This window comes from Adiantum capillus-veneris, chromosome 18 (genome assembly GCF_014529385.1).
Source record: "Adiantum capillus-veneris isolate H3 chromosome 18, ASM1452938v2, whole genome shotgun sequence".
NCBI classification, from domain to species: Eukaryota; Viridiplantae; Streptophyta; class Polypodiopsida; order Polypodiales; family Pteridaceae; genus Adiantum; species Adiantum capillus-veneris.
The window spans coordinates 53,251,651-53,279,527 of NC_140948.1; the positions used below are offsets into that span (position 1 = coordinate 53,251,651).

General features: G+C 43.3%; 1 protein-coding gene across 1 annotated transcript in view; it reads right to left on the minus strand.

Annotated features, from left to right (window-relative positions):
• The window catches only part of TIC62 (NAD(P)-binding Rossmann-fold superfamily protein), a 31,504-nt gene extending 8,973 nt beyond the window's left edge, over positions 1–22,531 (minus strand). The window contains exons 1-7 of the mRNA XM_086488662.1: positions 21,996–22,531; positions 21,509–21,728; positions 21,352–21,424; positions 21,200–21,265; positions 20,881–21,082; positions 20,650–20,731; positions 20,492–20,564 (exon numbers count right to left, since the gene is read on the minus strand). Coding sequence (XP_086344788.1) covers positions 20,492–20,564; positions 20,650–20,731; positions 20,881–21,082; positions 21,200–21,265; positions 21,352–21,424; positions 21,509–21,728; positions 21,996–22,158 — 879 coding nt within the window. The 5' untranslated portion in view covers positions 22,159–22,531. The remainder of the gene's footprint in view (positions 1–20,491; positions 20,565–20,649; positions 20,732–20,880; positions 21,083–21,199; positions 21,266–21,351; positions 21,425–21,508; positions 21,729–21,995) is intronic.
• Positions 22,532–27,877: the final 5,346 nt, after the last annotated feature.

Sequence of the window (27,877 nt, forward strand, 5' to 3'; positions counted from 1 at the left end):
AAGCACATTGGGATGCTAGAGATGCGCAGGCTCATGATTTTGCTCAATAGTGTTTTATTACTTCCACATTACTCCACCCATTTGCTCAACAACAAGCATGGAATAGACAACCTTCTCCAGAGATGAGCGGATGAAGCCAAGGAGTGTTGAATGGAATGTGTTCACCACTCGGCCTTTTAAATTAAAGCTTGGCCTAGTGTCTAGAGTTTCAATAGAGTTGACATCCAGAGTCACGAGTCCAAGAACGTCGTAATTCTTATTTCACATAACGACATGTTCGATTATAGACAGACAATGTAGTGGAGCGGCATTGTCGTATTTAAGTAGAAAGGAGCACGTCACATACATATAGCAACGAGCAATCTCTACAACGCCATCAATGTCCCCCTTTCACACATCAAGCGGTCTCTACGATGCAAGCTGGTGATACAAGTGTCATGTCACATCGTCGCATCAGACTGTTTGCGTCCTCCCACCCACTGTGGCAATCGACAGGGAAGAAAACTCAACCTCATCTACTGACTTATACAACACAATTCTTGCCACCCTCACAGTTTCTAGCTTTCTTCATGATCTCCCTCAAGAGGTTTAAATCGACCTCACCCATTACTTCAAAAATCTCACCACACATTGCTGTGCTTGTGACTCTTGTATACATGTTCAATTTTGCTACTGTAACAACCACAACAAATCATTGATCTTACGGCCTAGATACCAATGGAAGCATCCCTCTCTCATGCTTGGACAATTGGGATCACCTTCACATTCAGTAAGAAACTATAGACCCACAAGACAACAGGTCTTGGAATTACCATTCTGAGAATAAACCAAAAAAAAGGGTGCAAAGTGTCAGGAGGAGACGATGTTGAGACGAAACTCAACTTTGTTGGCCTTTAGAGCACAATATCAATATGTCCCATCTATTCACGATGTATATATTGCAAAGTCTATGAATCATATTTGATACTTTGATAGAGGCACAACCAAGTACATTACATCTTATTGTAATTGTTTGCTTTTCTTCAGATTTCCCCTAGCCGGAATATTGTCACAGGTACTAACAATGCTTCTTCTCTTAATAGGCGAGTTATAGGATTGTGCTTTTTGTTGTAGATGGCACCTCTTGCACACTTGCTACTACTTTATATATACCTTAGGATTCAAGTTGACTCTATAAGGTCAGTACTTACACAGATTTCTAAGGCTATTTCAGATGGAAAAATTTGACGTGCATGTCACAGTCATCTGAATTTTGCTAGGTGCCTATAGCCATGTTCAAATGCTTTGTATTTTCACTTGGTGATTGGGTACTTTCGCACTTTGTTAAGGAAAAGGAAAGGCAAGGAACATTTGTTCCCCTACGTCAGTATGCAATATTATAGTCCTTTTCAGATTTTGGATAAGATCAACAATGTAGCTTACAGGTTAAAGCTACCACAAGGCTGGACAATACATAATGCTTTTCATATCAACCTTCTGAGGCCCTTTGTTGGTGATGTGTCAGAGAATGTGCTTCATGAGGAAAGGCCCGAGGTGGAAGAATTGGATGAGATTCTTGTTCTTGAACATATATTGACACATAAGGAAAGGAAGGTTAGAGGAAAGGTTGCAAGATGCCACTTGGTGAAGTTTAAGAACTATCCATCATTTGATGCCAAATGGATGGAAGAATCTGAATCAATTGATTCACCTCAATTATTGCAATTATATCTTGAAGCCTTTCAAATAGAACCCACAATGACTTGATATAGCTCTATGGGGCAATGTGAGAGTATGGTTCATGATGCTCAAAAGAGTAGTTAACCAAATGATGTCTACTCTTTCCATGTAGAATTTAAGTACACAAGTTTGTACTTGAGAGTACACCAGAAGACTTCTATGTTTGAATATGTGTGGTAGTGAGGTTGGTGGGACATTCGTGAAACATGTGTATCTATGATTCCCACCATAGAGTATATGTGATATCAGGAAATATCAACATGTATTATAAGCATGCAAGCGAGGTCGGTTGCAATATTTGAAGGGTGGGGTATGTCACCGGGAGGTGTTTTTTTTTTGGTGCCCTCTCTAAATATGTATTACATATTATTATTATTTTTTTCGCTTCAAGTGGACATTGCATGGCAAGTATGAAACTGCTCTAGTCAAATGGGTTTCTCGCATCAGGAATGTAGGTCGGTCAGTTGGTAACTGCTCGGCCAGTTAGCGCTGAATTCTAATGAGTATGGAAGCATGCGTGCTCCTAAATAGAATTTGGGCCACTCGGGCAAGTCATTGACAACGATATAAGTTGAGAGGGGTTAGGAAACTCAAGCATAAGGGGCATAATAGTCAAATGTCACTGGGAGAGCTACTTGCTCGACAACTCACCACTCCAGAAGCTCAGGCCCAGCTTAGTGGCTCCCAAAACAGTAAGGGAGGACTGATTTTTCATTTTGTGAGTGGATTTTCACATTCATAGCTTCAATGGAAAGCTTGTCTTCTCCTTTGTCTCATGTTGTGCGATGATTCCACTCTCATGCATCTCTCCCCCTTACACATATGGTAATGCCCAACTAGTTGGGCTTCTCAAATAACTATGTATAATCTTGTGGTTTTATGCGTGTTTGCCAAGGCAAGAGCCTGTTTGAACAGGAACCGGATTAACTGTATGCTAATCCCCACGGATACACACAGTTCCATCACGACAGATTGCGAAATAGGAGAGTTTTCTTATGTGAAAACTCGTCCAAATCAAAGGAGAGGTGTCCCATCGGATGCAGGAGCTCTTGACACACTCATAGACGTGTTTGTTCCGCTCAAAAGATCCAAAACAGAAAATTTCAGCTTGCTGCATTTATTTGCAGGTTTAGGGTTTCGCACCAAAAGTGCAAGATAACACCCGGGAAGCTTCGGGGAAGCCTTGGGGCTTATACAAGAGTTTGGGCTCCTCTCAGTGACCAAATAAAGAAATTACAGCATGCTGAAATTTACCTACTACAGCTCATTGGAAAGTCTAAAATGCAAGGGAATTCATCCTAGACTTGTACTTTTGACCTACAGAGGTTTTGACGTTGTTATGTTGCCAAAATTGGATAAAAAACCTGAAATTTCAACCCTTGATAGGTTTGGACAGCTTGGTGGGAGTTTGGTCTAAGTGTTCGGGTCGTTTGTTTTCAAATGAATAAAGAAATACCAAAAGGGGCAATAGTCTTTGGGGCCTACAGGGTGTCGGTCTTCTTGTGCGTAGTGACATTCTAGTTCCTGGACGCATTCGTGTTCTTTCATCTTCTCAATCCTTTGTGTAAAGTCAAAAAGTAATTGAATTAGTACCACCCTCTACTGTGTACTGACCGGTTAAATATACCCCTTAGCAAAAGGTGTTGCTAACAAGAAAAACGCTCCTTTGCCAATGGCACAATGTAATGATGTGGGATGCTTACACTAGACCAATAGAGAGCTAGAAGAGTAGAGCTAGACCGCGACCCAAGTAGCTATCGGCTGCAGTAAAACGTGCCACAATCCTTGCTGCAGATCACGGGAATTATGACCTATCACGTGGCGTGCTGGCATCACAGTACAGATAGGGGCTGACAATGCTGACATACACTCGGACTTTCTTTTTGGTGCAAGTTATAGAAAGTAGATGCTTTTTGGTCACTTTTGGGCGACCAAAAGTACTCAAATGTTTCTAACACTTTTAGTACTTGTAAAAATGACCTATGATAAATCACTTTTGGGCTTTTTGGACTAATCCCTATAAAAGAGATATTGCTATACCACTAGTCCTTAGATTGTGAATTTGTGGATGACTGAGAGGGAGTGTGTCACGTGTGCAATGTGGGAGTTTTAACTTCAACTTTTGATCAACAAAATAAGATGATGTCACAGATTGCTTACGTGTCAAAGACCCAAGGGGTTAGGTGTCAGGTGCAACGAAAGTGTAAGGATTTAGCTCGGGACTAGTACTCCACACAAACACAAGGGTTTCTTTACTTCACTGGAAAAGATAAACTAAACCGAATGAGAGAGAGAGAGAGAGAGAGAGAGAGAGAGAGAGAGAGAGAGAGAGCATGTCAGGTCCCAACCACCTTCAAAGACCCCTTGCTCTGTTGCTAGAGCAAGTACTTTCTTTATTCTTGCACAATGTTGATACAATGACTAAATGTTGAGATTGTTTATGCTGGGTACTAGGGTACTGATGTTGGGTACTGCTGAGATACTGAAGGGTACTGCGGGTACTGAGGGGTACTATGGGTACTGATGGGTACTTACTCTTGAGGAGTAATACGAATACTGATGGGTACTGCCGGTGCTGATGGGTACTGAAGATCCCTGTGCTGAGCTAGCCAGGAGCCAAGCCAGACCACAAGGGGTGCTAGATGCTGGGGTATTGAGTCGACAACGACGACGAGGGGTACTTGTACTGCGGTGCTCCTGAGGTGCTAATGAGTACTGTTGTAGGTACTCGGTACTGCGACCACGACAACGCTGATTGCGACGACAAGGTTGTGTGCTGATCTGCTATCGCTGGGGACGGCCATGGGCTGAAAACTGAAACTCTGAAGCTGAAGATGGTTGAAATTTGGAAACGTTGGTATTGCAGAGAGGCTCTTCTACTGCTACTTTGCCTTCTATTCGTGCCCAGAGGGTTTCTTTTATAGGTCCTTTAACCATTTGCCCTACCTACTTTTAATAAATGTCATGTCAAAGTCACTTATTAATAAATGAGTTAAGTGACTGTTCATATGCCTATATGCTTTAAGTGACTTAACTGTGCAAGTGAGGGTATACCGGCCTGGACATGCACGTCCTCCTAGAGGCTCACAAAGTGCCAAGCTAGGTCCTATGCTAAGACTGACACTAGACTGTAGTAGAAGCTTGTCGACGTGGCGCATGTGAAGTGCGCATGTGACATCCCCTATTGTTAAAGGTGAGGCACAAGTGCCACACCTTTGTCTATACTTCTGATTCAGCTTCTCATGCTTGTGGATGCATAAGCCAATGAAAGCTCCTCCAAACTTGTGCATATCGCGGATATAGTTACTGTTGCGATGTAAACACCAACCATACGAGTTACTAGGTAGCCTTAGTATTGTCGCAGGATACCAGCCTTGATGCTGACTCTGCCTTGCAAGCAAGTACAACCACTTGAATAGTCCTGTCGTGATGCACGCTACATGCGAATGCGAATACAAAAGAGAGTTAGGGTTCCTTTCTCCAACTCCTTCCAGGAGGCAAATAGATCTTGGTACTTTTTTTGTTTTGTTTTCGGAGACGGGTAGGGCACGCCTAGCCGCTCCCCTCATACACCAAAAAAGTATACAAGAAGAACGACCAGGACTATGCACCGAGAAACCGAAGGCATACGCTCTTGTCACTAGTTTCCTTTGGACTACGAGAGTCCAGAATTATCTACACTCTTAGGGCCATGAGTAATCCCTTGAGAGACCCATTTCGCCAACAAGAGATCTTAGTACTCAAGACCTGGATTGTCGTGTATCCGATGTCGATCTTCGTTCAAAGACATAGTGATGAAGATGGGAGTGCGCGCCCAATGTGCGATGGACTAAGGGTAGGAGTGGCTAATAAGTCTGGGATCATGACACAGATTCTTTGAGGGAAAAAAACTGAGAGAGGTTCTTTGGGTTCTTGGTTCTGTTGTTCTGCTTGGGTTCTTGGTGGTTCTTTCCTTGAGTTCGCGAAGCCGAAGCACGCACACAACTCTGATATCAATGTCAGGTGCAGTGCACACAGAGCTCTAATACCAATGTCACATGCAACGGAAGTGTTTGAAGTGTTTAATGATTTAGCTCGGATCTAGTACTCCGCACAAACACAAGGGTTACTTTACTTCACTTGAAAAGATAAATAGAATTGAATGAAAGAGAGAGAGAAAAGAGACGACACGGCATGCCGGGTCTCAAGGCCTCCTTGCTCTGTTGCTAGAGCAAGTACTTTCTTTATTCTTGCACAATGCTGATATAGTGACTAAATGCTGAGTTGCTAATGCTAATGGGTACTGATGCTGGGTATTAGGGTATTGATGCTACCGATGTTGGGTACTGGTACAAATGCTGGGTACTACTGAGATACTGAAGGGTATTGGGGTACTGATGGGTATTCAGGGGTACAACGGGTACTGAAGATCCCTATGCTGAGCTAGGCAAGAGCCAAGCTAGAACACAAGGGGTGCTAGATGCTGGGGTATTGAGTCGACGACGACGACAACCAGGAGTACTTGTACCGCGGTGCTGCTGAGGTGCTAATGGGTATTGCTGGAGGTACTCGGTACTGCGACGACGGCGACGACGATGCTGTGGGCTGAATTGCTATCGCCAGGATGGCGATGGGCTGAAAACTGAAAACGCTGGTGGTAATCGGACTGCAACCGCGACGGGGCTAAAAAATGAAAATTCTGACGGCTGAAATCTGATGGCGGTCATGGGGTTGAAAGCACTGATGGCTGCTGGAGAAAACGTTGGTTGATGGTTGCCCAATCGCTGGTATTGCAGAGATGCTCTTCTACTACTACTCTGCCTTCTATTTGTGCCCAGAGGGTTTCTTTTATAGGTCCTTTAGCCATTTGCCCTACCTACTTTTAATAAATGTCATATCAAAGTCACTTATTAATAAATGACTTAAGTGATTGTTCATATGCCTATATGCTTAAGTGACTTAACTGGCAAGTGAGGGTATGCAATTATGACCGGCCTCGACATGCACTTCCTACTAGAGGCTCACAAAGTGCCATGATGATACAGGTCCAAAGAGTCCCAAGTTTTTTCGTAATGGCTATGAAGCTAGAGGGGGTGATAATGCTAAATCATCCTTGATCCTTCAAAAAGTTCACAGGGTTTTTCATTTCCTTAGACAATATGCCAATTATGGAAGGATTTGGATGTTATTTTTTTTAATGATGCTCATGTCAATGATGGTTTGGCTGCCACCAGTAAAAGGGAGTCAGGATTCTTTCATGGTTTTTGGTAACGAGCTTAAGTTGCCAAAAGTTTATGGGAGGTGGGTGTTGCACTATGCTTCAGGTGATGCTCTAGTATATTGTGGGGCCCATCAATGCTATGTCCTCTTAATGGTATTTGATCCAGGAGTTTCTAAGGATCTTCGAAAGCAGGTTCAATACGGATGGTTACTTGTGAATATGCATTTTGGTTGCATGCTATTTGATCCAGGAATAGCACAGCTAACCAAAAATGCTTGAAGTTGATTGATACAGGAAATGTATGCTCGTGTGGATATTATGTTGCTCTACTATTGGGGCAATTTCTTATTATCCCATTTGATCATGGAGGCTACTAAAGTACAGCTTGTAGATTCAAGTATATCATTTATTTTCTTATAGCAGGTTACTTGGCACTAGGTTTTGTTTTTGGATTTATGCTATCAAGAAAATAGTTTTGGATTTTGTGGTCAGTAATCTTATATGGCTAGCTTCCAGTTGACATCTTTGGACAATCGATAAAGTATCTTCACATCTTTTGAGTTGATTCTGCTACCAGAACTTGAAGTAAAGGACTTGACGGCCATTCCGTGTGCAGACAGAGTAAAGCATACTTGAGCTTGACAGGGTTCCCTAAAGCGAGCTTCATGGTCAAGCCGTGTGCATCATTAACTGGAGCACTTGAGTCTGGCGGGGTTCACTAAACAAGTTTTTCATAATTAAATGCTTTGAAGATACGACCACTACGGTTCAAAGATTTGTGATGGGACAGCTACCAAATAATTGAGCTAGACCATTGATGATATGGTTTAAGCCTTATTTTGTTTTACATATACATACCAGTTATGTGATCTTGATGGCAAGCAGCTTAAGGTGATTATAGCAGATATAGATTAAAAACCGGTTGGCACAGATCGAAGGCTGTGCAGGTTCAGAGGGGGTGGATGTCCTGCGGCTCCGCTTCCATGATGGGAAAAGGAGCAAAGAGAAGCAGAAAAAGTCTATTTGAAGCTCACACATTTATTGAGCAGTGACCAGGGCTCGAGAACAAGCAAGAAAATCCAGAAAGTGTATGTTTTATGTGGTTATGAAGGCCTAAGCGTAGAGATTTCATGCTTGAAGAAAAGGTTTTACATGTGAAAGGGCTCTTAGGACATACAAAGCAACTTGGGTAGAGGAAGACATGTGGTCAGTGGTAAAAAGGAAAGTGTGTGAGAGACTTCACATCTCGACATGAGGGAGGCCGAAAAAGTCTTAGTCTGTAAAAATTTTGTAAGACAGCTTTTTGGTAAAACGGGCCGCGAGGGAAAAAGGAAAACAGTGTTTTGAGCATTTTTGCGTCTTACGCACAGAGGCTTATTCTGCACTGATTAAGAGATATTCAAGATTTTGTTCTCTTCTGTATAGGGGAGGAAGCCATAAGCTTTGAGCACTCTAACTCTTTTTCCAAGCTTCCATAGCCCACCCTAATCCAAGCTTCCATAGCCACTCTAATCAAAGAAGCCAGAATCTCTTTCTCAAGCCATTATTAATCATTTTCCTGGGAGCTCTCTCTCTTTCTCTCTCGATCTTAAAGCAGCAGAGGAAGAACGAAGGAGACAACTATTATCAAGGCAAGCTCGGCAAGCCAATGAAGGCAAATTAACATGATGTAAGGAGTTTAAATAATTTAAGCAACGGTACTGTTAATTGACCGCTTTGGGTAATCAAGCTTCAGAATCGTGTTCAAGTTGTCAGTTTTAAGTTTTGTCTACATTAATTGTGCTGCAACTCTCTTCCACACACCTCCAACAGCTAAAGGCCCCGCGCCTTCCCGGCTCACCTTTCGAACACAAATCCCCCGACACCGGCCTAAAGATACAAGGGGGTTAGGATTTAAAATCCTAACCCAACCCAACTTATAGGACCCCGTTGAGGGGCCTAAAACCTAAATAAAACACACACTCATTCTCTCACAAATTGCGTAGCCAGATGATGATGTGGATCCGACAGCAATCTACGACCTAGTCTGCGATTTGCGAAACTTTCAGCTCACGTGGCAGCGCTGTAGGAACAGTCTCATGAGCGCTTGCTTTTGGACCAGATGTCACAAATGTGATGACGTGGCTGTCCATGTGTACACACACAGAGTGACATGGACAATCTCGGGAAATACAGTCTGGCTGAAATATGGACATGGCAGTGACGTGGCATCGGAATTTGCGCTGCATGCTGACGTGGCATTGTTGTGCGGACCCCCGCGATCTTCGGCGGAATTTCTGGACTGCTGACATGGCAAAAAGTTGAACATATTTTTTTGCGCAAAAGCTGGCTGATTTTTACGCAAGAGAGGGACAGAGCTTTTGGGGATAACTTGCTTTTACCACGCAAGAGAGTTAGAGAGAGATGCTTTTTGCTTTATTTTAGGGCTCAGGAGAGCTTGTGAGAGAAAGCTTTTGCTTTATTTTTAAAAGCTTTTCATTTTCAGCTTTTGAAGCTTTTTGGGCTCTGCTTTTGGCATCCCTTGTAATCTTTAAATACGCGGGTTGGCCTCTCACAACTCAGAGCATCTGGACGTAGAGTCTGAGTGTGAGCGCCTGCCCGCACTCTTGTAATTTGAACTCATATTAATACAAAAAGAAATACCGAAAGGGGTGCCAATCTCTGGGGCCAATAACTCTAGGCAGGGAACTCCGCCGGGCCAGTGTCAAATCAATTGTAAATTGTGAACTGTTTTGAAGTGGTTATTTGTGCTGTTGCGGTAGATTCTCGACTTGGAGTGGAGTGTCCAAGTCTGTTACAGTGGTATCAGAGCACGGCTGATTTCTCTTCTACCGAAAATCCAATCCCTAAATTTTTTCCGCGGCACCTATGGCTTCAGGCAAAGATCAATCGACTCCTTCTACATCCGAAGATGAGGGAAGGGATCACAACGAAGATTCATGTAAGAAGTACGGCCCGCCTCGGCCTACTCAGGCGGAGCGTCAAGAGATGGAGCGCCGACAATTGATTGGCGATGCAACAAAGATGATGCTTAATTTTGCCAAGGACCCGAAATTGGCTAAATATATGAGCAAGACTTCTTTCGAAGAGGTGCACACGCAGTGGCAAAAAACCACAAAACCACCCCCAAAACCCGCTCTCAAGAAGCCTCCTACTCCCAAGAAGTATACAGAGAAGGAATTAGAAGAGGTGGTTGATGCACGAATTGCTCAGCTTTTGACACGCAGAACAAAGCTGAAAAGCACAGCAAAAAGCAGAAGAAAGGCACTGACTTCCCGGGTTATTTGGGTCGTCAGTCTACTTTTGAAAAAGCAAGAAAGTAGAAGAAGCGTGTTCAATTTGAAGGAGTACCCAGTTCTTCTTCTTCTTCTTCTGACAGTTCTTCTAGCTCATCTCACTCGAGTGAAGAAGACCGAAAAGGCAAAAAGCGAAGCAAAAAGCAACGCTTCGGAAAGGGCAAGAAAAAGGCAAAGAAGTCTAAATCTCGCCCCGTGAGTGGCACTTCTACAGAGGACTCGTCTACAGACAATTCAGACTCTGACAACAACAACTTTTATGTAAAGAAGAAGAATTTTTATAAAGCCAACCAATATGACTTTTTGGAAGACAAAAGCAAGAAATCCAAGAGTTTAAAGAAGGTGGACAATCAATTAAACTTGACACGTTTTCTGAGATATAGAGATACTTCGAAGGCTTTGTCTTTTGTACAGCAGTTTGACATCACTTTCGCGAGAGGGCGTTACTCAGAGCACTCTAAGATTTGGAGAGCTGAAGATTCGGAGAGCTGCCTCTTACTTTAAGGGGAATGCTCGAACTTGGTGGTCCACGCTTCTATTAAGCAAGATTGCGCCAGTTAAATGGCTGAAATTAAGAGGCTTTTTTCTTCTTGGCTGACTCGAGAGTATGAACGCGATATACGAATTGCTTGGAACCATCTTCGGATGACCAAGAAAGATACAGTGGACGCTTATTGCGAGAGATTCTGGAGCTCTTTTCTACCCGCCTCTTCATTTAAGAAGATCTCGTTCAAGGAATAGATAGAGCAGTTTACCTTGGGTCTACCTACAGAGATCCGAGATCACTGCTTGGAACAAAAGTCAGCTTCTATTCAGGAGTTGATGAGTCATGCGAAACGGGGTTTTGCCATTCGCTTTGGCAGTTTGTCTTACCCCACTGATGAGATCATGACAGAAAAGCCAAACAGACTTCGACAAATGAAAGTAGAAAGAGAAAGAGCAACCAAGAAAAGAAGGATGCACGACCCAAGCTTACTCCTCAAGAGCGGGCTCGCTACATCAGGGAAGGGAAGTGCTTTGGATGCGGGGAAACTGGACATATCTCCGCGAAGTGCCCTAAAAAGGCACAGAAAGAACAGAATGATAAGGACGAAGAAAGGCCTGAGAGTTCGAGAGCAGCTGAGGAACGTGGAAGAAAAGGCAAGATGAAAACAGGACTGGTACCACATTGCTAGAACCCGAACCGAATTAAATAAATGAAAGTACAAACTTTGCTGTTTTTAGGGCAAAAGGAAAGATCAGGAAGCTCTTTTGAAGGAGCCAAGGCCAACTTCTTGTGAATTGGCGGCTCAATTTGGAATAATGCCCGACAGGCTGAGGCCACAGGCGAAGGTAGTTCGAGTGGCACCCAGACGGGATGTTGCCATTACACCGAGCATTGGCAAACTTCGTTTGCAATGACAGGGGTGTTTGGGGCACGCGGAGTTTTACATAATTGCCTTGGAAGATTGTGACGTTCTACTCGAAATCCCTTGGTACCACAAGAACAACGCCATGGTTGACTACCGGGCCGAGAATACGACTTTGACAAATGAAGAGCTCAGAGATTGTACTTGATGAGCTTCAGTTTCTTTACTCACTTTTTTTTTGGGAAAGAACTAAACGATGGATGAAGGTCGAACATGTTTTGTCCTGAACAAAAGAACGCCAAGATTTTCTCCACTCTCATGCCGATTGCTTCTCAGAGGGCCTGCCAGGCGAGTTACCACCCGCTCGTCCTGAAGATCATACCATTGATCTGATACCAGGAAGCACGCCACCGAACCGGCCACCTTACCGTGTGAGCCGAGCCCAAAACAAAGAGATTATGAACCAAGTGAAAGACCTCTTGGAAAAGGGTCTTGTCCAACCTAGTACTTTACCGTATTGCTCTCCAGTGTTGTTGGTTTTGAAGAAAGACGGATCTTGGAGAATGTGCATCGATTATAAAGCTCTCAACAAAATCACCATCAAGAGCAGATTTTCGATTCCTAGGATCGATGATATACTCGACAGATTGCAAGGATCCTCGTGTTTTAGCAGGATTGATTTGAAGAGTGGATATCATCAGGTTCGCATCGCGCCTGGAAACGTCTACAAGAAAGCCTTTCATACGAATTTTGGGTTATTTGAGTTTTTGGTGATGTCGTTTGGCCTAACCAATGCTCCTGCGACATTTAACCGGATGATGGACATGATTTTTTGAGAGTATAGACTATTTGTTGGCACTTCCTTTGACGACATCATTGTTTTTTCCAAGGATGAGACAGAACATAGAGTATATCTGCTTCAAGTCTTTCAGGCATTACGAGATCACAAGTTAGTGATTAATGCGAAGAAAAGTGAATTTTTTCCTTACCAGAGATACACTTTTCGGGACACACTGTGTCAGCAGCGCAGGAGTGCAAATGGATCCAGCCAAGATAGAGACTATCCGTGATTGGCCGGATTTGAAGAATGTCGATGAAGTTGGATGCTTCTTGGGATTGTGTTCGTACTATAGGCGGTTCATTCGAAAGTTTGCAGAGGTTGCTTCCTCTTTGCATATCTTGACACAAAAAGGAGTCCCTTTCTCATGGGGATCCACAGAAGTGACTGCCTTTCAGACTTTGAAAGAGAAATTGACTACGGGACCAGTTTTGACTTTGCCGGACTTGCAGAAGTCGTCTGAAGTATATTGTGATACTTATGGTCGTAGTCTGGATGCAGTCTTAATGCAATAAGGCCAATGTCATTGCCTATGAGAGCCGATTGTTCTCAAGGCCGGAATTGACAGCACAAATTTGTGAGAAAGAGCTTGTGGCGACTATCCATGCTCTTATTTAGTGGTGACATTACCTACTCGGAGCCGATTTTACGGTTTTCACAGATGATGGGAGTTTACGCTACTTCTTGTCACAGAAGCAGCTATCGGAAAATGTAGATGCGGTGGGCAAACATCTTGTCGAGGTTAACTTCCGGATTGTCCATGGGACAGAAGAAATTGGTGGCAAATACTTTGTCCTGAAAGCTGTTGGTTCTGGCTCAGCGATACATCATAGGAACTTCGAGGATATGGTCGATTAGTATGCCGCAAAACAAATTTTGCAGATGTATTCAGTTGAATACAGAAAGGGGAGATAGTAGCGGACTATTCCATTCGGGATGGCTACTTGATGAAGAAAACCATGTTGTGCGTTACACAGCCCGTTAAGGGAAAAGGTTCTAACCGAATGCCACTGTCCGCCTTTTACCGGTCACCGATGCATTGCTACCACCTTGAAAGGGATAGAGAGATACTTCTATTGGCCGAGACTCAAGAAGAATGTAGACGAGATTGTGCGCAGTTGCTTGGTATGCCAGAAGGTCAAGTTTGACAGGCATAAAGCTCAGGGATTGTTACAGCCTTTTACCCATACCCACCCGCCTTAGGGAAAGTTTTGCAATAAATTTCATCTCCCGAGAACACACCATGGGCACGACTATTTACTGCCCAGGTCTTTAGATTTCATGGCATGCCTAAGACGATTGTCTCCGACAGGGACCCCAGGTTCACGAGTTTGTTTCGGATGACTATTTGGGAGAACATAGGCACGCGGTTGCAGTTCTCGTCATCGTTCCACCCGCAGACTGACAGGCAATTAGAGATTGCTAATTCAGTGAAACACGATTAACTCTTTGATGGGGAAGGTGCCATTTGAGATTCTTGAATTTGCTACGTAGGTTCCACCCTCCCTTAGCACGAAAGATATGATTTTTCTTTGAAGCCGACCAGTTCACAAGGGACTTGGTTTGGAAGGCTTTGCAGAAATTTCAGGAAAGTCAGAAAACGACAGTAGATCGCCATTGTCACGACTTGAAATTGAAGGAGAATGATTGGGTGCTCTTACATTACGAGAAGACACTCCCGAGAAAGAAAAAAAAAAGGAAAGGAGCGGCTTCTTTGAAAGCTTAGCATGAGATAGTGTGGACCTTTCCAGATTTTCCGAAAAGATAAATGATATCTCCTCTAAACTAAAGCTGCCAGAATACTTGCAGGATTCACAATGTTTTTCATGTGAGTCTCTTAAAGCCTTTTGAAGGCGATGTGCCCGATGATAGGAAGCTAGATGTGCAACCCAAATTGGACGAATACGAGCAGATACTCGTTCCAGAACAAAAATTGGCACAGAAAGAAAGGAAGAAAGTAAAGCGAACTGACGGTTCTTGGTTAAATTCAAGACCTACATCACAATGGATGCGAAGCGAATGGAGAAGGAAAACCTAGCAAATATTTCTCGGAATGTGAATCTTTACCTTGAAGCTTTTGGTTTAGCATAGTCTATATCAAATGGAACCCAGAATTCAACTTGGCCGGAGATTTGGTGCAGTGGGTTTGCACAAGAGGGGAGTTACTCCGCTCCTTTGTCAACAGATGCCTCGATTTTTGAATACTAGAGTCACTGATGTCTCTTTGAGCTTCAGGGATAGTGAGAGCTGACAGTATTCTGCTGAATGAGTTTATGAAATGGAATTCCGGAATATGAAACTGATTTGTTCTTGACTTGTTTTAAAGTGCAGGAACTGATAGACGAAATGACTGCAGCATTTCGGTCTGAATGATCTCGAATAGACATGGTTGCAATAGGGGTTAGTCAATCAGGCATCCTGAGTGGATCTAGATGCGATTGCTAACTGCATTGCCGCTAAATCATGGTCTAAGATCCGATGAATGTTGAATGTGATTTGTCATATGATGTCCTGTGATGTCAAGTGATGTCGTGTGATGTGACCGTCACTTGGTACATATGCTAGATGTGTGTTCCTAATGCGTCGGTACTAACAGTCAGTGTCTGCTAAGATAGTTTATGGCTTCTATCTGTTTTGCAGGCGTAATCGAGGGCGATTACAATGCTTTCAAGAGGGGGGAATGTCACAAATGTGATGACGTGGCTGCCCATGTGTACACACACACAGTGGCATGGACAATCCCGAGAAATACAGTTTGGCTGAAATACAGACATGACAGTGACGTGGCACCAGAATTTGCGCTGCATGCTGACGTGGCACTGCCGTACGGACCCCCACGATTTCCGGCAGAATTTCTTGGCTGTTGACATGGCAAAAAGCTATACGGATTTTTGTACGCAAAAGCTGGCTGATTTCTACACAAGAGAGGGACAGAGCTTTCGGGGATTACTTGCTTTTACTACGCAAGAGAGTTAGAGAGAGAATCTTTTTGCTTTATTTTAGGGCTCAAGAGAGCTTGTGAGAAAAAGCTTTTGCCTTATATTTAAAAGCTTTTGATTTTCAGCTTTAGAAGCTTTTTGGGGCTCTGCTTTTGGTATCCCTTGTAATCTTTAAATACACAGGTTGGCCTCTCACAACTCAGAGCATCTGGACGCGGAGTTTGAGTATGAGCGCCTACCCGCACACTTGTACTTTGAACTCAGATTAATACAAAAAGAAATACCGAAAGGGGCGCCAATCTTTGAGGCCAATAACTCTAGATACGGAACTCCGCCGGGCCAGTGTCGAATCAATTGTAAACTGTGAACTGTTTTGAAGTGGTTATTTGTGCTGTCGCGGTAGATTCTCGACTTGGAGTGTCCAAGTCTGTTACTCCAGATGCTTTTAGACTTGCTGCTTTTCATGTAACTGCTTCTGTACAAGCCAAGGGCTTTTAAATAAGTGCTGTGGGCTCTCTCTCTGGCATGCTACCCGTGGGAGATGCTATCATGAGACTGTGACAACCACTATCTATATTTGTTGGTTTCTTTCCTTTGATTTTTATTAAATTTTTGGGAACCTCTTGTTGAAATCACATATGCCTGGACATTGTATGGCTACTGTGAAACGGCCATTGGTTCTTGCGAGAGTTTCACCCGTGGGAGTCAAGGCGAGGCAGCCACGAGATGGTTGAGCCGATCGATCAACACTTGAATTCGACTAGTAAAGCCACGAGATGGTTGAGCCGATCGATCGGCACTTGAATTCGACTAGTAAAGAAGTGGCTAGACTTAGTTCAAGTCATTTAGGCCTCTCAGCAAGACTTTATAAGTTGGTGGGTACTAGGAATTAAACCAAAAGGAGAAAACTGGACACATGGCAGTAGGACAGCAACCTGCAGTAGGACAGCAACCTGCAGGTCAAGTCACACTCCAGAGTCTCTCATCCCAAGAGGGGGTGCCCAAAAGTGAGAGGAGGCTGATTTTTATATAATTGTGAACACAGTGTGTGTGTGAGTAGTGGGTGCAGGTGATCACACCTTTCATGGAAAGCTGAACTTCTCCCTTGTCTCATGTAGCGCAATGATTTGCTCTCGTGCATCTCTCTCTCCTCTCTGCACATATGATAATGCCCCTTAAGTTGGGCTTCTCAGAAGACCATGTATAGTTCTGGGGGTTTAATGCGTGATTGCCAAGGCAAGAGCCTTCTGTACAGGAATCGGATTAGCTAATTGCTACTCCCCCTTATGCCAAGGGAGCCTCGAGAAAGCCTTGGGTGCTTATACCATTTAGGCAGATTTCATGCATCTAAATCAAAGGGCAAGTAACCCTATTTGTGCGGGAGCTCGAGGGCTCCCCACAAGAGTGATCGGCACGCGAATCGGAGCACAAAACAGAAAATACAGCTTGCTGTAATTTATTGCAGGGCTCTAAAGTGCCTGGGAAATCACCGTTTTCTTGGGATTTTGTCCGTGGAGACTTCTATTGTGATCATAGTTTTTTTCGTCCCCGTGTGGTTGTCAAGCCGTACTTCCATACTCGTCCGAGTACGGAAAGTGATTCCATACCCGGCAAAAAATTTGGGGCAAAATTTATTCGCCTGTAGTTTTTGGCCGCACGAGTTGGGCTGTTGACTCTATTATGCAGGCATTGCAACACATCAGTGAGCTGCGAGCTGCGAATCAACGGCCATGCTCTCGCCCTCTCTTGCTCACCTTCAACTTCTCCCGTGCCCACAAGCTAGTCTCTAAATTCTAATTTTTGAACTTTCTATGGGTTTGTGTTTGTGTATAAAGTTTTAAACATGGTGGTGTAGTATGTAGGCTTTTAAGCATCCTATGTAGTAGGCTATCTGACCTGTGGTATTTCCGGGTAGTCCAATCCGTACTTATTCCGTACTTCTGTACCCGTGTGTGTCCCACGTGTGGTTCATGTATGGAAAAATTATGATTGTGATTATGTTGCTGAAATAGGGCGAGAGTAGGGGAATTTCAGCCCGATAAAAGTGGGACAGCTTGTAGAAGTTTATAGGTTTTTCTTAAGTGCAATAAGAATAAAGAAATACCGAAAGGGGTGCCAACCTTCGGGGCTAACAGGGTGTCGTTGTCCAGTTGGGAGCACTCTAGCTACCAAGTCGTGAATTGTTTTGAAGTGGTGAATTCCAATTACAATTTTTTGTGAAGTTACTTTGTGTCATTAAGTACAGGGAAAGTTAGACGTATAGATTGGGTGAAAGCAAAAGTGTACCGCCCTTTGGTGAGGCTACATGCCGGTTTTAGATGCACAGCAGAGCCACACAGTTGTACCTTGTGAAACAACGTAAAGAAATACCGAAAGGTGCACCATCGTTTGGGGCCATGGCAGTCTGGGAGTGGAACTCCGCCACTCAGTGACTCATGTGGATTCTCTCTCTTTCAGTTTTGGGGTTGGAAGTGTTAATAGTCTATGAAAGTTTGTTCTTTCAATTGGCACGTGGTGCCGTCCCGTTACAAAAGATATCACCATGGACAACTGGCTAAAATAATAGTGCTTCCGAGGGTAGAACGCAACCTCTTTGTATCTCATCTAAAGCATGTTTCAAGTTCAAGGTATGTTGTGTGCCATTCGAGTTTAGTATCGTCGCTGTAATTTACCGCCTTGTGACATGGCTCGCCAGTCACAATGGTATCAGAGCTGAGACATTTGTTGTTTCATAATAAACCAATCCAGCAATATGATATGAAGCTGTATGCTTTGCTGGCGTAGCTGAGGGCAATTGCTCTTCTTTTACTAGGGGTATGTCACAAAGTGACGACTTCGATTGCTCACCCGACCGGAAGAGAACCGGAAAGAGTAGAGCCAAACCAAGACTCGAACTGAAGACCCAAAGTCTGATGCTCGTATTGTGAAATGCACCACAATTCAGAACCACGGGACCATAAGAGATACTATAGTAACGCTAACCTGGCATGCTGAAATTGAAGTGTACGGATGGGATGGCATGGCAGATTTGCACTTAGACCTACTTTTTGGAACTAGTCTTTTGAGCAACAGTTAAAAGTTATCAGATGATTTGGTGCTTTAAGGAATCCTAAAAATAACCTGTGATTTTGAAAGTCTCTTTTGGGCTTTTTGGCTCAGTGTCTATAAAAGAGAGGCCAAGGTGCCACTCAGCCATTGTGATTTGGTGCTTCAAAGAATCCTAAAAAGAACCTGTGATTTTCAAAGTCTTTTTGAGCTTTTTGGCTCGGTGTCTAGAAAAGAGTCAGGCCAAGGTGCCACTCACCCACTACTACTAGACTGACACTGTGGATGACATAGAGGGAGCGTGTGCATTCCGATAGTTTTGGTCGATAAAATAAAGAAATTCCTCCTTGGGCGCCTAGTTGAGGGGCTAGTGCTTCTGAGAGTGGAACTCTGCCACTGTGTCTATTGTCTACAATAGTTAAAGTTAAAGCTTGTTACACTCCATTAAGTTCAGTATTGTTGCAGTAATTTATCACCTTGTCAAGTGACTTACCAGTTACACGATGTATGGTCAAAAGCCAAGCTTTCCACGTGCGTTTCGGCTTGAATCTGTCGTGTGCTACGTCTGCGTTAACCAGGTTCCCAGTAAAACAGCACAATCTATCACTCTGTAGGAAGCTTGGTATGGCATGAAGCCATCTATTGGTTGCTTGCATGTCTATGGCTGCTTGGCCTGTGCTTTGCTGCCTAAGCAAAGCCGTAAAAATTTGGATTGTAAGGCTGTAAAATGTATTTGTATTGGTTACATTTGGAAAGAAAAGACAGGAGGTTGACTCGTCCACACATGAAGGAGACAAGAACTGACAAAATGCATTGTTGCCTCTGTTTAATGGTGGTATGGGAATTATATGAGAGATGAATGACTACAATATTATCTCTCTTGACACCAAGTAAATCATCACACTACGGCGAGGTTGTGTTAGTGCATCCTGGTGAATCTCATGTGAATTGTTAGACAGGGTGTGACGGCTAGTAGATGTTTCTGAGTCTAGTGTGAAATGTTATTCAAGGATGTCAGATTCAACATTTCACAGAGACTCAGATGTATCTACTAGCATGTCTGCATGGTGTCATCATTCATGTCATCTGATCTTCTCTGCTATGTTTATTTTGACGTCTGCTTTTAAGACAGGGCAGAGGGATGTCACAGAGTGAATGGTACAAACGGTGATGTGGAACTGCCATAATGATTCTCAACTGATGTGACGGGCTCTGCGAAAGAACTAATGATGTGGCAATCCCAAAGCAAAAGCTTTTGAGTGGTTGCGCACACAAGTTTCTTTTATGAAAAAAATATTTTAAGCTGGCTTTTGATGAGTTACTTATAGCAACAAGAGCTATAGAAGAGGACCACTGGTACTCATACAGTTTATGAGAGTGGTCTCTTCGAACAGGGAGCTGTTCTACTGTGCTTGATTGAGAAAGCCACGAGCGCCTACATTACGGGCCAATCATCTTTGAGAGGTACTCTGCCTCACATGTCTCTTGCAGGTGTTCTTTTTTTAGTTTTTAGTTGCTTTCAAGTCTGTTTAGTTCTCTATCACCTACGCTGAGTGCCAGTCAGTTTGACTCTCCCAATGCGGCGGGACAGCAATGGTTTAAAAACATATTTTAGTCAACAGGCCTCCAAGACATACCCTTTCTAGACTAAAGTCCATACTATCACATAGAATAGCCTAGTTGTGCCACCCTTAGACCTTACACTCGCAGTCTACTCTGTATTTTTCAATTTTAAAGAGTGGAATAATTCTCTCCTCCTCATAATGCTCTCACCAGGAACAAAAGAGAGTGCTATCGTAATGAGATCTTTTTCCTTGACATGATGAGGCTAAGTTCAAGAATAGTGTCTCCGTTCTTCAGGTCAAAATTGCTAATTGGTCTTCAAAGCAAGGAAAGGGAGAAACATCCCTCTGTAATATAACAAAAACAGTAGACACTACAAAGAAGCCTATAGCAATACCTTCTTCTCTCACGACAATAAGGGAGAACACCAAGGGAGTGACACACACTTAGGAAATGGTATTCCTTGGTTAGTGTAGGATGGCCAGACAACCCTTCATTTCCAAACAACAATCTACAAGAGAGTACGAAACAGAGAGTCATACTGTGTATGGAAGTCCACTTTGAATCAAGGCCTTCTCAGCTTTAGCTTTCCACAACAAAACACCCCAAAATAAGCTACAAAAACATGAGAGTTAGCACAGACACCGAACATTTCTAAACGAGGCAATTGCTCTTATAACCAGAACTGTAAAGGACTCACTTGAGAACTGCAGCTGGAAATCCAAACTTTTGTGTTCCCAAGGATGTCAGTAGAACAAAATGGTTTACTTCAGCAGAAGATGCTGCAAAGGTGAGCAAAGAGCCAGATGTAGTCTCTAGACAAATGATGGTGCGATTAACACACAGTGAATCAGGTTTAAGTTGGGTTTGCGTTTTCTTTAGGTGGGCAGGTAGATTGTACTGTGGGTTAGGACGAGGCTTGTGAAGTTACCTGCATTGATCAGGTTCTCTGTGGCCTTGAAATCTATGCGGTATGGTCCCGATACATCAAGTACCTCCTTCTCACTTGCACCGATGCAGCAGAGTACAACCCCTGCATTGCCCAGTGCTGGCTCAATAGATTCCGGATCCTCCAGATCACATTCCACAATCTCCAACCTTTTTCCTGCTTTAGGTTTCAAGAATCCAAAGAGCTGCACAGCAAGACAAAAGCTGAGTTTTGCTAAGGAAGGCTAGCATGCATGACAGTAAAAGCAGCAAAACATAGCAGGACAGACGGTTTGAAACTCTGAATGCTTTGAAACACGTACTGAGAAAATTCCAAATGGAGATGCATCATCTGATCCAACAGCGCCAGCAGATGAACTTGCCACATCCTGCAACAATGGAGGAACTCACTTTTTAGATGGTGGTTATAGCTGGCTCATCACAATTAATGTAACGGGCATCAAATCAACGTGACCTCGAATAAAGCTTGGGCTTTCTCTGCATTTCTTGTACTGGCGCGTACGCTGAAACCAAGCTTTAGAAGCTCCCTGTGAATTGAGATAGTACTTTAGCCAATGTTATAAGTGAATGAACTGGGAGTCCTATATGTGAGTGCATAATGCCTTGCTCACCTTACAGTTCTAGAACCAACTTTGCCGGTAGCCCCTGCCACAAACACAACCTTGTTGCTTTTGGCTTGAGACTGGCTCTTGTTCTGCACTTTAACCGTTCCAGGTAATTTGCTTCGAATCGGCAAGTTGAAAAGCTTCTTGGTTCCACTTGATGGCTCTGTTTCTGTTGTGTCGCTCTCTTCCTCTTCTTCCTTAATTTTCACCGTTCCACGACCAAAACCTGTAATCCCATGGTATTGAAGAAGAATAATGACTACTTGCTAAAACTTGTTTGCATTGGCACAATCCATGCATGCTCAATGTGGACCGTTTTCTTGATGTCATGCTAAAAGATTGAACAATTTCCTGATGTCATGCTCATGGCTTCTATCACCCGCTGCCATATTATGCGACTCATGGCTAACAGCAAATCATATGATGTTATTCATCCTGCATTGAAGGCTATTGAAGTGAGGGAGGAAGTCAAATGAAAGACATCTATGCTTACCAGCTTGGCTGTATATCCGCACTGCATGGTGCCAAATGACTCGCCTTCTCAAAGGAACTCTCTTCCTTCCCAATGCACTCCTTTTCTGTAAGGCTGTAGAGGAAAGTGGCTGGCCAAGAGAGACCTTTGAGAGGTATTGACTGTGGGACGCAACTGTTTCCATTGTACGAGCGCTGCAAGGGACGCCAGGAAGCGCAGATTGGTGAAGATCAGCTCACAGCCTGGATTGCCCAAGCATGAACTTAAATGAGCTTGAGCAGGGAGCTGATTCAGTGATGCGAGTTCAAAGAGGGGCTGCTACCGAGTTTCGATAGCCCAATAGAGATAGTGAGCAGAGGAGAAGGAAACAGCACAATTGAGTAGAGGTCTAATGGCGACCTTAAAGAAGCTGGAAGTTCATCAGAAGAACGTAGGCAGCTCCAGAGTTACAATTTTGCAGGTAGAGACATACACAGACTCAGCGACACCTGCTCACATGATCGCAAGCTCGCAGCAGCGCAAGCAGTTTTCGCACACCTCATCCACTCTTTTTCCGTTTTTCGCAGCATTTTCCTGCCCGAAAAAAATACCCCCAATTTTTATGATTCGCAAGATTGAGGGATAATCGGTATTGCCACCTGGCTATCAACAATTCGCTCCTCTCTTGTGTGCTTTTCCAGCCATGTCTTTTCATTCTCCTTCGTGTGAGACATATTTTGCCCTTTATACCAAATGTGAGTTTGCCTCAAACACACACAATGCTCATTGCAAAGAGAAGGCCCATTGACAAGGGATTCCAGCCAAATGAGAAAGGCTTGGTCCAGGGTCACCATATTTCGCACTGAAGTGCTGCGCAAACATGGAAAGAGTTGAATCATTGGCCCGTCCTGTAGGAATCACAATATCAACCAATACGTTACCTTGTTGAACATAATGTTTGCACTTGGTTTTGACCATTTCTGTATATAGCGCATAGGTGGTGCGAAAAACCCTCTCACCCATGTATAAACGGGGATGGCAAGTGGTGCTTGCGTGTATACACACTGAGTGCCACCCCATAACACTAGTGCTTTTTTGGATGAGGCCTTCCTATTTAGGAGGCCCAACTAGTGAACACGCATAGTTTATACAATTTGTGCAAAAGAGCTCACCATTAGTTGCGTTGATTGCGAAAAAGGGATCGCTAGTTGCTTGTGAAGCCGTTGAGCAGTAGATGTAGAGGGTGTTGAGCTGTCGTCCATGTTCAAGGCTTGTATAATTTAAGAGGCAAATTTTCATGGTGTATGGGGTGGAACATTTTCATCAAAGCCTTTCTAATTGGTGCTTTATCCACCCCATGGGGTGGTGCTTTATGTGAACATGACCCCTTGGGCAAGGCTTACATAATAGATAAGAAACCCATACAATGGCATCTTTGGTGCTCAACTATGCACACAATTTTCTCGACACCCCAGTCAACAGAAAGGAACAATTATAGCCACCTCCACTACGCTTGGACAGATGACTGTGAGGCTCCCACTTGCATGCAACCAAAGATGAGTTCATATGTATCTCTTTGGATCCTCCTTGGTCAAGTTTACTTTTGTTATCCTAGTCCCCTTAGATGCATGTGGCTATGCACATGTGGTGTGCGTCGGCTTGTATCCCACTATGAGTGTTTGCTTATGACGACTCTTATAGGGCTTAGGCATGAGAAGCACCCTTTCCCTTGGAATGTGTTTATGCTTTGTATTTTGGACAGATCAAAAGGGTTCCTTGCTTAGGACCCTCCGAAGACTTGGAGCAATATATGATCCCTTTTTTCATTTATACATTCCCCCCAAATGGATAAAAAAGGGACCCAAAATGCGTTTGACCTCTCAGTTTTATCAATTTCATTCAAAACCAAAGACAAAACCATTTCTTCTTGATCTTTGAGTGGGGTATGCACGTACAAAGCTGTGAGGTGTTTCATTGGTTCGTATGTTTGAGTGAGGGCCAATGTATTGCAATTTCTTACAGCCTCCTCTATAACATAAGAGCAAATCAACTACATTAATATGTCTCTATATGCTGGTTGGAGATGTGCTATGTGTATGTGATAGACTTTGTGATTTTAGCTTATGGGGAATCTTAGTTTGTAGCCTAGCCTCTCTATGCTATATTGTTTGGTACCTTCTCTTTGCCATGACAATCATCATTCATACCTCTAATAAGCTTCTAATTGGTTCCTAATTTTCTCATTGAGGACACGTCCATGGGCCACTACCCTCATGAGGTGATTAAAACTAATCAAGAGCTCCATTAGTTCATTATTAGGTTCCTAAATTAGTGTGTGAGTGTGCTTTTTAGCATAATAATGAGTTTAGTTGGCCTTTGTAATCATTACAACTAGCTTGCTTACATTGAGAGACCTTTGCACAAGCAGCATGGGTAAGACCTGCCTCATGCCTCTCACACATGCATTCAAGTGCACCATTATGGGAGGGAAGAAGGGCATATACAAGTTCAATGGCCAGGGCTTCCATATGGCAAGCCAAGACTAAAGACTACCTAATGAAAAAACAATTGTGGTCTGTGGTCAAACCACTCCGGGAAAGTGAGAGAATTGAAACCAAAGCTTCACTAGTGAATCGGCTTAAAATCATTTGCACATAGCTCACATACATTTAGTGCATTGTAGATGAAGATGATCAAGTGGCAATGCGTCTCAAAGCACTCCCAAATGTTGTGTATGACCGTACTCAAAGAGAAGGACCAAATATTCTCTCTTAAGGACATCATAGACTCTTTACAGGATTTTGAGAAGAAGATAAAAGGTAACATCAACAATGGAAGAGCATTTGTAGCGACCGACCACCACCGCAACAAAAAGAAGAGCAAGCTCTCAAGTGCACACACTGGTTGTACAAATGATTTGTCAAAAGATAGATATGAAGTGAACCCTTGTAAGCATTGTGGAAAAAACAATCCCTTATCCAATTATTGCTGATACAAATATCATAACAACAAGCACAAGGAAAACACAAGCAACAACAACCACTACAAAGACAAAGGCAAAATCAATGTTGATGTTGAAGATTTCAACACCAAAGATGAATATGTTGGTTTAGTTACACTGATATGTTGTGAACACTTTAGCTATGTTTTCCTCACTTTGTGTTGTAGGGGAGGATTTTGTGTATCCCATCTCATGTGTGGGGAAATTTTTGCATCTTTTTCTATTTGTGTTCGAGGGGAGAATTGTGCCCTATGTACCTACCCCTAATTTGTTGGAGGTAGTGTGAGTGCTTTAGTGCGACAAAACTGACAAGGGGAGAGTTGTTAGGGTGTAGGTTTTGTAGCACCTAATGTGTGTGAGCACACTCTTACATGTGGATGCTTAGTCAACTTGTGACATGTGATATACCATGTGATTTAGCCTATGTGGAATCCTAGTGTGCAACCTACTTGGCAATCCCTGTGACATCATCACTTACGTTTGCAATTAGATCTAACTCAAAGCTATAAATTGAGATTGTGTGTACACTCAATAAACAATCCAATTAGCAATGTGTAACTATGCTATGCTTTTGTGTATATTGATTTTCTAAGTGTAAATAGCATTCTTATTCTCTGAATCATATTATTAGCGTGAATGCTACATTGACTTATCCACCCTAATCCAACTCAATGGCCCACATCATTGGATGGATTTGGTCAATTGATCCATTTTGATCATGGAGGTGTCAATTCCACACCAACATTTGGACCACTAGGCCTTAACCTAGTCAATACACTTTTTTGAAATAACAAACAAGAATAACAATATCTTTAGATTAGTATTCTTGGAGAGAAGAAATGGACATTATGCACAAAGCTAGCTTGACGATGAGAACATGGTAGCTCAAGTAAGAGCATAATAATTATGCAAAAACTCAAGTAAAGTAGTGTTAAGAAATACATCCATAATATTGTTGTATTAGGGTTTACAAGGGAGCTCTCACCGCTATTCATGGTTGCCTATGAGTGCGTAGAGCAAGGAGGCTCAATGCATGGCTGTGGTAGGGTCTGCAATAGCATTGTGAGCGAATTTGGTGGCTGTGCATGGTGTGGATTGTCTATGCGAGCTGTGGGCTCCTTGAGAGGGAGGACCCGACAGTATTGGGTGGGCGGCCTCTTCCTCACCCTCCTCTTGTATTTCTTAATTTGGGAGTGGCCCCCCTTCCCCTTCTCCTTGGAGAGCTCTTTTGGTCGGTTCGATGGCTTCTCCTGTTAGGATCGACTTGCCAGGACAATGCTTGTGTGGCAACGGTGGATGTCTTCTCCAACGAGGCATGGCTCCCTTGATGATCTACATGTTCTTATTGATGATGCATATGTGTGATCAGTGGTCAGACTCCTTGCCTACTCAAAGCGAGTGGCCTTCATGTGACAGGTGATCTCCACCTTTGTGTTGGTAGCTCCTGGCAGGTCTCTCTTCTTTTGGGTGGCTCCTTGTAAAGTCGGACCTTGTTTATGTGATGGTTGGTACCCTTGGCAAGATGTGTGTTTGGGTATGGTATATGATCATTTTTTGGAGTTATTATATATTAGCTCACACAATGTGAGCATTGCCAAAAAAAGAAAGAAAAAGGAATACATCCATAATACTCCTTTTTTGTTTTGCAATGATCATTGAATGGGGGGCTAAGCAATCTATTGGCAAATATTTCCTTTACCAAAATGACCATCATGGTCATAGGTGGGGCTTAGATTTATTGTGGGAACCGTTTGTAAAGAGTAGAGTAGTATAGTTAGTTGCAACAAAGAAGGGCATATGTATCATCCTTGACCATTTGTAATGAACATGAACATGCAATTAATGTGTGTGTTGCCGCACTACATAGGCGCTTTTCGACATCTTTTTTTTTTTGGCAGAACTCACAATTGTGAGCGAATTATATTGATCATCTCAAAAAATTACAAGAACTTGCCATGCTCGTGCCAAGCCATGACACCATCCAGAGACCAAACTTACATCAGCTATCTGGGGAGCCACCCCTAATGACCTGCCCCCATGCCCTTGATACACCAGGTTCATTATCATGTTCTTCACTAATCTTCTAATTTTATGATTTTCCCCTTACCTAAGCATTCTGCTGACAACAAGGCACAAGTAACCCTAGACCAATCATCCGAGTTTTGCTTGCGCCCGAGCGTCCATATTAGCACTCTGCTTTCTTGTATAATTTTTTGCGAAGGTTGCCACCTCAGGAACTCCTTCGAACACACGACAGTTCCTTGTTTGCCATACATTATGTAAAAAGCAAAACCTGATAATTGAGTGCAGATGAGGATGGCAGGGCTACCCAAGTTCTTACCTCCAAGGAGTAAATCAGTCTTGAAAAAACTAATTTTCCATGTTCTTTGGACCCACTTGCAAATTTTTCCTGTAAGGCCTCTGATAGCTGGGCATTCCATAAAAAGGTGGGTCGGATCCTCACTAGCCATCCTACACCCCAGGCATTGATTTGTCCCTATCCCTCTCTCCTAAATATTCACCCCCATCGGAAGAGCACCCCTAATTACTTTCCATAGAAATATCTTCATGTGATAGGGAACCTTTGGCGCCCATTTGTTCTCCATTACTTGCTCCCACCTTTCCTTCGACCATTGCTTTTTCCATACCTTGTTAAGGGGGCTAGACCAATTCTTCTTTAGCATCATTGTATGGTAAATGCCTTTAGAATAGGGTTTCCATAAGAGGCTGCTTTCGGGCCATTTCCAGGCATTCTAGTCAAACTTTGAGTCCTAGATTGGCATCACTGCACTGTCAAGCTCTTTCATCACTTTGTTGAGCAGCAAAACCTCCAAGCTATTAAGTTGGAATTGGGTTACCAGAAGTTTAGTGGTTTTCCAGCTCTTGTTGTTACTGTCCCAGAAGTTCCCTAGTCGGTTTAGAC